We start from the raw sequence: 13,182 nt of genomic DNA, 5'->3' as shown, positions 1-13,182 counted from the left end.
AGGCAAAAAATTTATAATTCATGGACAGACACAAGCACACTTACTGCTGAGTTCCTCAAGAACCAAGTGATCTTAGTTTTATACTTATAAATGAGAACAACAAAGAAAGCAATAATCACTACTCCCATCATATCTCATCAATTTGTTTGTATGAAAATTGTACTTCACACAGGAACCGGTACTTCTTAAAAAAAAAAACAACAACAACATAATCACAAACTTGTATCAGGGGCTTTGATAATCACTGCAAGGGTTGTTAGCAAATTAATTTCCTGTTTCGTCATTTTTCATTTGATGTTATTTCCAGCACAGACAAACATACTGGAAACACACATGTCTAAAACCAAACGTTGAAAAAAAAAGAAGTAAAAAAGTAAATTAAAAAAAATAAAACAACTAAAAAAGAAAGTTTTCATAATCAGAACGATAATGCTAAAACATATCTACTGCAGAAGCATAGTGAGTAGAATACTGATCAAGATACTCCCTAATCTCAAATGTTTATTTTGGGTCAGACTGCTGCCATTCATTCACCATAATATTTCTGAATGAAAATTTAAGAGGAAGAAAAAGATCTGAAGAGGATATCAAGACAGGGTGATGAGGTGTGGTGTGGTGGGAAGAAAAGTGAGGCGGGGGAATGTTACTGAAATATAAAACTGATGAAAAGATGATTCTGGTCTGGCTCATAAGCCACAGGCTGAACATCAGTGTGGTTTAAGCACTGAGCTTTTAGCTTTCAACAGAGTTTACTTCCTCTAATTTTAAGATGTCTTGGGTTCAAATCTCAGGAGAACATGGTCTGTGAAGGGATTGGAATAGAGTTTTTTCACCATCTTTCAGATCAGCTGAAGATGCCATTTGCATAGTCTCTACCACGTCCTCAGACATCTCAAAAATCCTAACAGCTATGCGAGGATCCTTTTCATTGACTACAGCTCTGCGTTCAACTCAATAGTGCCATCAAAACTATATTTTAAACTGAAAGATCTCTCACTGCCTGAATCAATTTGTGCATGGATCCTAGATATTCTAAGATAAAGACTGCAAGTTGTTAAAAAGTTGGTGACCTCACCTCCTCCACATGCATTCTCAACATAGACACCCCTCAGGGATGTGTTCTATCCCCACTGTTGTACTCACTATTCAAACATGACTGTGCAACGCAACTGAATGTAACACCATGGTCAAGTTTGCTGACGATACTACTCTAGAACGGCTGATTACAGTGTTGAGTCAAAATACAGGGAAGAAGTACTGGAACTTGTCTGTTGTCAGCTGGTGTGATCAAAACAACTTAGAACTCAACGTACTGAAAACAAAAGAATTAATTTTAGATTTCAGAAAGACCAGATCTGACCCCTTACCACTTGTCACTGAAGACAAGGAAGTAGAGATCATCAGCAACTCAAAATTTCTCGGACTGATCATTTCCAACGATTTGAAATGGGAGAAAAATACGGAAAAAATGGTTAAGAAAGCACAACAGCACCTGTACTTTCTTCGGCGCCTCAAAAAATTCGGAATTAAAAAAGAAATCATGGCTGATATCTACCAAGCAGTCATTGAAAGTGTGCTAACCTTCGCTATTACTGTTTGGTACGGAAACATTTTCAAGGCAGAAGTTGCAGCCCTGAACAGAATCGTAAAAAACTGCCACCAAGATTATCAGAGCTGATCTACCTTCTCTAGATGACATATATTATAAGCGGCTACTCAAAAAAGCAAAATCAATCAGCCAGGACGAATCACATCCAGCTTTTGGGATTTTCGAGATGCTCCCCTCTGGTCGACGGTACAGAAGTATAAGGACGAAAACCTGTCACTTCGCAAATAGCTTTTTCCCCAAAGCAGTCAATGCCCCGTCTCTCGAACAAATCCAGTATGATAAACAGAACTGTGCAATCAACAACCATCTACCTGAAGATCTGGTCATCAGCCCCATCCACACGTAATATGCGGCTTCTGTTCAAACATGTGTGTGTGTGTGTGTGTGTGTGTGTGTGTGTGTGTGTGTGTGGTGTGTGTGTGTGTGTGTGTGTGTGTGTGTGTGTGTGTGAGAGAGAGAGAGAGAGAGAGAGACAGAGAGAGAGAGAGTGTGTGTATATGTGTGTGTGTGTGTGTGCATGCGTGCATACATGTGTGTGTGTGTGTGAGTGCGTGCGTGCATGTGTGAGTATGCACAAGTTTTTGTACTGATAATTATATGCACATACATATATCCTAATTTCTACTGTATCTGCGCTTGTGTATCATGATTTTCGATGTTCGTACCTTGTTATGTACTATCCCCCCTAATATTCCTTGTGACCCCGGTACACTTGGTAATAAAGATCTGTTCTATTCTATTAGTCTCTGCTCAAGAGATGTGCAAGATCTGCCTACTTACATCTGCCTACCTACATGTTCTTTCACTACACAGAGAGAGAGAGAGAGAGAGAGAGCACAGTCAAAAGATGCATTTAAAAACATCCTGTATTCCACATCAGAGCCACAAAAACATCTGAAAATGCCACCAGTCCATACACAAATGATGGGAATTTTTCACAAACTGTATGCATTTATATGAAATCTATAATATACTGTGTAGAATATACATCCTGTAGAATTAGTGATGCTTCAAAAATATGCAGACTGCCTCCAAGTAAGCCATGTTCAGGATGAGTGGAAACTTCTTTCTTTGTATGTTTTTTTGTCCCACAAAAGACTGCAGAAAATGTCTCAGGAAACACACACACACACACACACACACACACAGGGGGAGGGGAGGATGGGAGCAGAGAGAAGAGAGAGAGGCAAGCAGACAGACACAGAGAGAAGCAGAAAAGAGAGAGATTGACAGAGGGACAGAGAGATCCAATCTATGGGGGGAAAACACCACAGCAGGTGTGAAAGAGAAAGCCAAGGCAGAGCGCTGTGCCCCTATTTCATGACTTGCCCCCTCCACCCTCACCCCAACCCAGTCCCTCTTCCAACCCCCCTGCTTTGCCCATCTGGCCTTTGTGACATCCAACATTCCAGCTATACAGCTGTTTAGTTTGGATTGACAACACATGCTTACAAGCGATACTTTGTATGCCCACACACATTCCTGCACTACTACAACTGCATGTGTGAATACACACACACACACACACACACACACTCAGTTTGTATGAACATGTGAATGAAAACCTGGACACTCACTCTTACACACACATACATGCAAAAGCAAGCTCTCACAAATTAACCAACAGACTGAATGTTTCTTGTTATGTTTAACTGCACAAGAAAACAATACGCTCACACTGACACACAACACGCATTCAGTCACATCATACCACACACCATCCCCAATTCCATGAGCACAAAATTCTCTATACCATACACATTCATTCACAACACTTCTCACCAATCCCCCCTCATCTGTGTGCATTCACATCCTACACTCACCATCCCTGGTCCACACACACACTCATTCAACACCACTCACCACATACACTTTTTTCCATGTATTTATATACATCTACCACTTTTTTCCTCTTTCTTCTCTCCTTTTTCTGTCGGGGATAGGGGTGTGTGCATAATCATCTGCATGGTTTCACTTTCAGTAGCGTTACTTCCATGCCCACTCATACATTCAAACCAAATTATGTTGCTTGTAGTTACAGAAGTTATAGCACGCCTGACACTCACACGCTTCCCTTGTCCACACACACCACACACACACACACACAATTCATTCACATCACATACTAACGATTCATTCACATCACAAACTCACTCTCCCAACACACCACTCGCCATTCACTATGGAAACTAACAACATTCTAACCCACCTCAAAGGAACAGAATCAGAGCATAGCAGAGAGAGGCGGGGAGAGAAAGCTGAACCACACAGACATGCCAACGAACTACCAGTGCCAATCAAAAAACGCCAGAGAAGTCAGCAAGATGAAAGAAATACCTTTCCACAGGCCTCTGGTGAGAAAGATACACTTTTTTTTTCTCTTTCCTTCTAACACCCCAACAGAAGGGGTCTGTGTGGGTTTTGGCAGCCAGGGCACCACAAGCTGACAGACAGGGGTAGGGAGAGGGGGAGAGGGACTGTGTGATCACAGTTCAGTAGACTGGATGGCAGTTCCAGCAACAAGCTATCTTCTAAGGTTTTATCCCTATTACACACATTAAGTGAGCTGTGGCTGGGGTTGGAGGGTAGGTGCTAAGGCTTTGGAAAGATGTATATAATTATATACACACACATACATATCAGAAAAGGAGGGGGTATATATATATATATATATATATATATATATAGGTCTGATGCACTACAGAAAAGGTTAGAATCAGTTCTTTTTCTTCTTTGTTCACTGGTTGCGACTCCCATGTTTACTTGTATCTGAAGCAGCTTTTACGTGTATGACCGTTTTAAACCCCACCAAGCTGGCAGCCAAACTCCATTTTCAGGGAGGTCAGAATCAGTAAAGAGTATTTCTTACACACACATGCGCATGCACGCACACTCACACACTTAACAGAACCTTACTGACATAAAACAAGCATACAAACACACCACTGATTCACTCTTACTCAAAACTAAGTTTACATCAATTTTTACTTATAAAAGAAAGGAAAAAACAACTACTTAGTCACAAAAAATTGTCAAGTTGCAAAAAAAAAAAAAAAAAAGAGAGAAAGAGAGAGACAAATACACAGAGACACCTAAGCAGACACCCCCCCCCCCCCCCCCCACCACCCTCACCCCAAGTATTTTGTGTTTTTGTTCTTTGTTTTTTGCTTTAAGATACAAATCAATTAACTTATTAAGGGAGAGAAAAAAAATAACAAAGAAAAAAAAATAGAGGGGTGTGGGGGTACAAGGAATTCCAACCCTGTGGACCCACCAGGCCTCTGAACACAGGTGCAATCAGAAAAACCTGAGCCATGAGCAGCAGCCAGATAAAAAGGCACGGTGTGTTGTGGCCAGCCTCCCAGTGAGAGAGAGTGCCACTCCACATCTCCACACAGGGGAGCCTGCAGTCTTACAGTGAGAATAAACCAGACAGGGGGAACTGTCTCTGCAATGCTCACTTCCCTGCCACCTAAACATAGCAGACAGCTACTTTTTTCTTTCTTTCTTCAAAACATTTGGACAGGAAAAACAAAAAAAGAAAAAAAGCCGAGGCAAGCACTGAAAAGAAAAAATCAATGAAGATCAAACCATCAAAAAGCCACTTTTTATTCATAAATATTCAGTCCTAGAGTCACAAGATACAGAGATGTGCAACTCATTAGTAGGCATGGAGATGGGTCTGCTGTCCCATGTTTCACTGAAAGAAGCAGGTATGCAGGTATCTGTTGCTAACATGGATGTCAATACCACCCTGTGACAGTACATCCTTGTGAGCCACTGAGTTTACAGTGCCAGTCTTCCTCACAACTGAAACAAACTCAACTTGCAAGTGTTTGCTGATTGCTCGCGGCAACCAGAGCCACACCATCCAGTTCTTTTGACTGGAGGCTGCTTTCTGAGGGCATCTTTGACTATTCTCGTGGCTTCACTTGCTGCTTCTCAAAAACAAAACTCTGGGGCATGCATTATTCCTCCATCCTGACGACATTAAATACCTTTCTCAATGAAGCTCTGCCTCGAAGCTGAAGATCAGTGCCTCAAAACTAAAGGAACTGCGGCAGTCTTGATTTCATCAGATTGATAAAATGGCCCTCTTAACAAGTTTTCAATGACAAGGGTACATATGTGGTGGGCACACACGTGAAAGTTATTTCACACACCTTGTGCACTTCATCCAGGCTCCACCTGAGTACATGAGGAAGGGGAGAGCCATAATACTGGGCTCCTTTCGTTCTGAGGAGACGTGTGCGCTCTGCTGACAGAGCACTTGGGTGTGGAGCATTCCAAGTGCCTGGCTTACACACAGAGCACTTGGGTACATTACTTCCCAAGTACCAGACGTGCTTTGCTTGTCCTGGATGCCATTTCTTTGTCAAATGGACAGTCACTACAGAATGTGTTCCTTAAGGACTGGTATCTACCAATGCTGTTCAGCTGGGTGTCATTTGATTTTTGAATGAATTAAAGAATTTAAAGAGAAATTTTGGTGTCTGATAACAGACTAAGTCTTGCTAAAAAAAAAATAATAGTCAGGCTTAACAACTTGGAACTCTCACGAATCATTATATATCTCCTTCACCACACTAGTTTCTAATGTGAGTTTCAACCAAGACCACTTTCTAAAAATCCTTTAAAGTCATATTTATTGGCATTTTCTATAGATTCATAATTTATATTTCAATGTGTCCAAGTCACACAGAACATGACCCATCTCTTTCACAAAATAGTTGCCATGAACACATGTATCTCTCTCCCTTCTGCTTTCTCTCTGGCTTTTACACACACACACACACACACCAACACATACACATAAAACAGACTCGGACCAGTCTAAATCTTTGACCAGTTCTGCCAAACCCAGGTCAGAACCAGGGAAGGGCAGGCATTATCAGAGAAAACCAATGCTGCCAAGCACAACACAACCTAGAGCTTGTCCTACCTCACCTCATCTCACACTCCACCTCCCAGGAAAAGGAGTTCACTCTGCTCTTTTCTATCCTGGATGTACTCCCCCTGGGCATGATGCTCTCCCCTGCCCACACTAACAGCAATGCCTGCTTGTTCTGACAGACTGCTGGAAAGAAACAGCTGTCACATATTGTACCACCCTTAGAGATGGGGGGGCGAGGGATTAAAATTCTTTCTTTAATCTAATTTGAACATGAAAACTACATAGTAATGATAATAATAATAATAGTGTACATTTATATAGCGCCCTTTCTCACTTTGAGCTCAGGGCACTTTACATGAAAGAAAAATATTACAAGTAACATAAAACATTCATGGCCACTCTTTCTCAAAAACCCCTCACCCCACTCACACTCTCCCTTTCCCACTCTACATACATCCAAAGTGAGCTGACATGGATGGTGTTGGAGAAAAGGAAGCTGAGAGTACTTATAGATAGGTTTTAAAAAGATGAGTCTTTAGTGTTTAAAAAACACAAAAAAATGATGCACATACATGTGCAAGTATCTGGCAAAATTGCTGTTTTCAAATTCACTGATTCAAGAAAGAAGTGTTGTACTTAATTTCCTGCACAACCAATAAATCTATCTGTATGAAATTCGGGCTGTCCTCCTGGGTGAACACATCACCACAGAACAGTACCAAAATTCCCCCCCCCCCCCTCCCCTATTTTCCTTTCTACATATTTGTTCCCCTGCATAGTTCTGAAAAATGCTGCCTGGTACAACTCTCTGGCTGCCATGGGTTCTTTTGTATCTGCTGAGTGCATGCTGCACACAGACTTTAGTTCATTGTCTCATCTGTAAGACTAACTCCCTGACCACTGGCACCACTGTCCTTTATCAAGGAAAGAGTAAAAAATCCCCATTCCTGCCTGAATCGAACCTGGGACCCTTCCTGCCAGGTCAGAAGCTCAATCTACTGGGCCACTACTCCACTGTGATTATTGGTCAATACTCCCCCAACCCACCACACCCCCCTCTAATCCCCACTGAACCCCAGCATGCTAGTTCCAAAACAAATGTATTGACAGTCATGTTTTTACTGCAAAGTATAACATGCAGAACAGAAAGCTTACTCACAGTTGTGTGTGTGTGTGTGTGTGTGTGTGTGTGTGTGTGTGTGTGTGTGTGTGTGTGTGTGAAATTGTACCAGCAGACTTTGTAAATGTCACATGTTTTTCTGGTGTTTTTTCTCTTCTTTCTCCTGAAGAAAAAAGTTCAACAGCATTACAAGTAATATAATTGTTATAAAATTTGATGGGCGCAATAACCGAGAGGTTAAAGTGTTGGACCTTCAATCTGAGGGTCCCGGGTTCGAATCTCGGCAACAGCACCTTCCTATCTCCCAGGTCAACATATGTGCAGACCTGCTAGTGCCTGAGCCCCCTTCGTGTGTATACGTAAGCAGAAGATCAAATACGCATGTTAAAGATCCTGTTATCCATGTCAGCATTCGGTGGGTTATGGAAACAAGAACATACCCTGTATGCAAGCCCCCGAAAAAGGAGTATGGCTGCCTACACTGTGGAGTAAAAACGCTCATACACATAAATGCCCACTCGTCTACATATGAGTGAATGTGGGAGTTGCAGCCCATGAATGACGAAGAAGTATAAAATTTCTTGCTTTTAGGCCCTTGCCATTCCATCTAAACCCTTCCATCCAACCTGCCTTTATAAATAGTGAGATGATACTGGCAACACAACAATGAACAAAGAAATTATAAAATTAACTAATAAATGAATGATTATATAAACCTACCCACCCCCCAAACAACAACACCAAACATAAATAATGAAAAGAGGAAATCTGTGATCGGCTCCTCCTCCACCCCCCTCTCCCTCCACCCTTCCCCCTCTCCTTTCCCAGCCCTCTCTGACTCACCCCCTTCTTTCTCCCAGCCTCCCCTGCCCCCTTGTCTTGACAGCCCTGCCCCACTTTTCCTAGCATGTGTGATGGAAATAAATCCCAAGCCCTCTGGCCTTATATTCAAAACACACGCACACTCACACATACACACCAAAGACAGGTGAAACAAATCAGGATTTATGCAGCAACAAAGTTTTTTTCTCACACAGGCTAAGGGGAGGGTGGGGTGGGGGTGGGGGGACCAGGACCTATCACCACCATCTCAAAAAGGCTACACACAGTACAACACTGCCTTTCTCTCACAGGGCTCCCAGCAGAACCAAGCCACAGCCAGACACCTTCCCACACCTTTTGACAAATCAAGGAATCCACTTTTCCAGGCTGACTCACTGACCTCATCCACTTCTGTGAAAGAAATCTCATTCCCCTTTAGTGACACTTACCTTAGACAAGAAGCTAAGGGTTAATATTTGAACAGGCTTGTGCAGAAAAAAACTGAAGGTTGAAGGAAGGGGGTGCATGTTCAGTACCTTGAGTTTTGTCTTTCAAGTGTTTTAAACCCACACCATAATTTGACCGTATGGTTTTAACCTTCTCTGCGTTTGTCAGCACTTTCTAATCTATGTTTCTTTCTTTCTTTTTTGACGTTTGTTGTTCTTTTAATCTCCATCAGCAGTAAAGTGTGGCATAGTCACAACCTTCCTAAGTGCTGACTGCAGAAAATGAAGATTTCCCAAATGAAGAATCCAGCTGACATCAAAAGTCAACCTATCCGCACATGAGGAGAAGAATTCTGTATAAATATCTCAAGCAGGTAGACCTCTTCATAACAGGTAGGCTTGGAATACAGTCCCCTCCCCCGCCCCCCCACCCCCATTCCCCCCCTCCACTCCCCCTCCCCTCACTTCTCCACTCCTCTCCCCCAGACATCTGGTCAGATTTCACGATTCACTCACACATAAACAAACTTCAGCTGTGAAAAAATTTCACCCATTAAAAATAGAAAACAAAACACCACCTACTGGTTAAGACCTCTCAACGTCAGTACAATTGAGATGGAGTGGTATGAAGGGTGATCAGCAACTTCATTCTGACTATTAGTGTACAGCTCTATAACGTCTCAGTCTGTTTTCCTTTTTTTTTCTCTCATAAAATCCATTCAAGTTGGAGGCATGCACATCAAGCAGCGCCCTCTCCATCTAACCACACATCTGATGTTATTGCTGTTTTCTCTCTTTCTCCCTCTCTACCTTCTCTCTTCCTCCCTTCTTCTGTGCATGCATGCGTGGGTGTGTGCATGGGTGTGTGTGTAGATGCTCGCACATAATCATGACACACACATGTAATGTATATATACACAAAACACAGTATGCAACACACACACACAAACAGCTGAAACACATATAACACACACAAAAACAAATACACAAACAGCACACGATTCACAGACACAGCAGTATAATCTATAAGACAGCACACAAGAAACAGGATGAGACCAGCCAAAACAAAAGGAAGAATGAAACTTCTTTTTGTCACGGTTGTGAGAGAATGATGCAGGTTAACGTGATAAAAATGGAGGAGAGAGGGACTGGGGGAACAGACTGAAAATACATGAACACATCTGCACACTCACACATACACATAAAAAACACACAGAGACAAAGACTGAGACTGAAAGGAGTCAGAGACAACGAGAGAGTCGGAGACAGAGACAGAAACAAAGACAGACAGACTCAGAAAAAGTGAAGATGAGAGGGGGGAGGGCGGAGACCAAAAGTGTATATATACTAGTAATAACTGCACACACGCACACACACACACACACACACACACTATCAAAACCTATTTACTGTCTGATTAACATCTGACTCACACTCACACACACCACACACACACACATAATAAATAAATAATGTTCACATGCTTGCCACTACGGTTTCAGCTTTTAAAGCACCAATCAATCAATCGACAAGAAAAGATACACTGCAGACCACCATGGCAAAGTGGTTACTAGGTTAGCATCGCAGACTGACCACTGGTGGGAAAGAGGGTTCAATCCACATCAGATGTGGGATCTTCCAGACCATGCCCAGCTCCTACCTAAAGCTAAGTGTGCAATGGCACTACAAGCTCAAAAGACTTCCACTTCACAGGGGAGTGTGACTCAAATTTCCAGGCCAACACTGCAGGTGTCTGTTTTTCTCAGAACTAGTTGATGCCAGGATATATTATGAAAGAAATTGTAGAGTACACCCTTGTCAGACAGTCCGAAACAACATTCCCATCACCATTCAGCATCATTAAATAAGAATAAGAAAATGTCCAAATTTCTGCAGTACCAACAGTAAGTAAATAAATACAGTTTTTATAGAAGATAAATATTAGAAGGAAAAAGAGAGTGATGGGTATGAATGGAGAAATGCAAGGGGGAAGGGTGGGGGGACATATTCTGAGAAACCAGGAAAAGAAAAGAAAAAGAAACAGAAAAATACAAAAAAAAAAAACAAACAAAAAAGAGAGACAAACCCAGACGTTGATTCACGGAAGTCAGAATGAGACAGAACAAAATCAAAGACAGATAGTGAAAGACATTAAAACAGGCAGAGCAACAAATAAGCACAAGAGCGATTCACACTTAGGAATAAATAGTGGCAAGCAGAGATGCCATCAACCCAATGACTTTCCAATTACAGCTGTAGGAAAGAAAAAAACAAAAACACACACACAAAAAACAACAACAAACAAACAGTAAAATAATTCCAAAGAAGTTTGCTGGCATCACTACTCATCCCCCAGAGCACTGACTGACCTTGCGTGCCGACCAGAATCAGGGGAATCTCCTTGGTGTCTCGATACTGGGCCATCTTAGCATAGTGACTGTACACTGCTTGGAAACTGATCTCATTCTCCAGGCTGAACACAAAGATGACTGCATCCACCCAATGGGTAAACTGCAAATAGAATTAATATATTTATACATACAAAATCTATATCATCAAAGTCCCAAATGCAGACTGCACTTCTCGCAAGTTTAAAAAACCCACAGAACAAAAAAGTTTGTCCCTGGAAATGTCTGTAGAAAAATCCACTATGTCTGGAAAACTAATACACCTGCAGGCAGAAAAAAAATGGAGAAACAATACGTGGAGCTGCACAGTAGCAAGCACTCTCCCCAGGGAGAGCAGCCCAGATTTCACACCGAGAAATCTACTGTGACAAAAGAGTAATACAATACAATACAATGTAATACATTCTGGTATATATATATTTCTTCTTTTAAAATTATAATTATCATCTATTCATTTACAAACACACTGATATCTGAAAGGCTTATTTTGCTTTCCAATGTAAAATGAAATCCTTTGTTTCAGTAAAAAAAAAATAATAATAATAAATTTAAAAAAATTATTAAAAAAAAAAAAGAAGAAGAAAAGAACAACCACAAAAAAAAAAACACACAAAAAAAAAACACATGGAATTTGAAAAAAAGAAATACAGAGGTAGGGGATGCTAAGGATCAGGTGTTGCCAAAGCATGACACTTTGGTTGATCCTCTTGCCACTTATGGGGCTGTAGAGGATACAGTGCCAATGTAGTTCATGTGGCATGGACTGCTTCTGAACAAACACAACTTTCCAACAACCATAACAATGTGTGTGCGTGTGTGTCTGTTGTGTCTGTGTGTGTCTGTGTCTTGTGTCTGTGTCTTTGCATGAACATGATAGATCATGTACACATACAGAAAATATACATAAACTGATAAAGAAATATATAACACATATCAATATCAGACATCATCATAATAAAATCATACCTGACAAAATGATAAAACTAGCCAAAAGTGAATGTTAAAAAAAAAATCATGAAAGAAGTGAAAGTAAATGGGGGGAAAAAAAAGAAAAAAAAAGTACACACCTGCATCTCTGGAGCACCCCCTTCATCACGTATCAACAGCAGATAGCTCTGGCCATCAATGATCACTTCTTTCTTGAATCGTCCCCCTGATATAAAAAATAATAATAATAATAATAATAATAATAATACAAATGCTACTGATGCTATTGATAACACATTCAATCACATGATGTACATCACTACATGTATGTGTGAGTACCCTGTGCATGTAAAATGCTTTCACAAATGCACTGACACACACACACACACACACACACACACACACACACGCAGATATGCACAGTCATACAGTGATACACACATAAAATACATGTGCACTCACATTTATAATACCACAATCACAAGGACATGCACACACACACACACACACACACACACACGCAGATATCCACAGTCATACAGTGATACACACATAAAATACATGTGCACTCACATTTATAATACCACAATCACAAGGACATGCACACACACACACACACACACACACACACACACACACACACACACACACACACACACACACACGCAGATATGCACAGTCATACAGTGATACACACATAAAATACATGTGCGCTCACATTTATAATACCACAATCACAGGGACATGCACACACACACACACACACACACACACACACACGCAGATATGCACAGTCATACAGTGATACACACATAAAATACATGTGCACTCACATTTATAATACCACAATCACAAGGACATGCACACACACACACACACACACACACACCTTCAGGGGACTCCTCTTGCATGTATGAGCCAGTCAAATAGCGATGAACAAGAGCAGACTTGCCACT

The 13,182-nt window shown here is 41.3% G+C and overlaps 1 protein-coding gene across 3 annotated transcripts in view; it reads right to left on the bottom strand.

Annotated features, from left to right (window-relative positions):
• LOC143290382 (arf-GAP with GTPase, ANK repeat and PH domain-containing protein 1-like) overlaps positions 1-13,182 on the bottom strand; it is a 77,652-nt gene that overhangs the window by 57,188 nt on the left and 7,282 nt on the right. For 2 of the 3 annotated variants that reach the window (XM_076599767.1, XM_076599768.1), the window contains exons 1-3: positions 13,116-13,182; positions 12,367-12,452; positions 11,261-11,402 (exon numbers count right to left, since the gene is read on the bottom strand). The exon at positions 13,116-13,182 is cut by the window's right edge and continues 16 nt beyond it. In XM_076599767.1, coding sequence (XP_076455882.1) covers positions 11,261-11,402; positions 12,367-12,452; positions 13,116-13,137 — 250 coding nt within the window. In that variant the 5' untranslated portion in view covers positions 13,138-13,182. The remainder of the gene's footprint in view (positions 1-11,260; positions 11,403-12,366; positions 12,453-13,115) is intronic. The other variant, XM_076599769.1, reaches the window with a different exon arrangement.

This window comes from Babylonia areolata, chromosome 15 (assembly GCF_041734735.1).
Source record: "Babylonia areolata isolate BAREFJ2019XMU chromosome 15, ASM4173473v1, whole genome shotgun sequence".
Lineage (NCBI taxonomy): Eukaryota > Metazoa > Mollusca > Gastropoda > Neogastropoda > Buccinidae > Babylonia > Babylonia areolata.
Note: the sequence above shows the minus strand (reverse complement) of the source record. Positions and strands in the feature narration are given on the sequence as shown.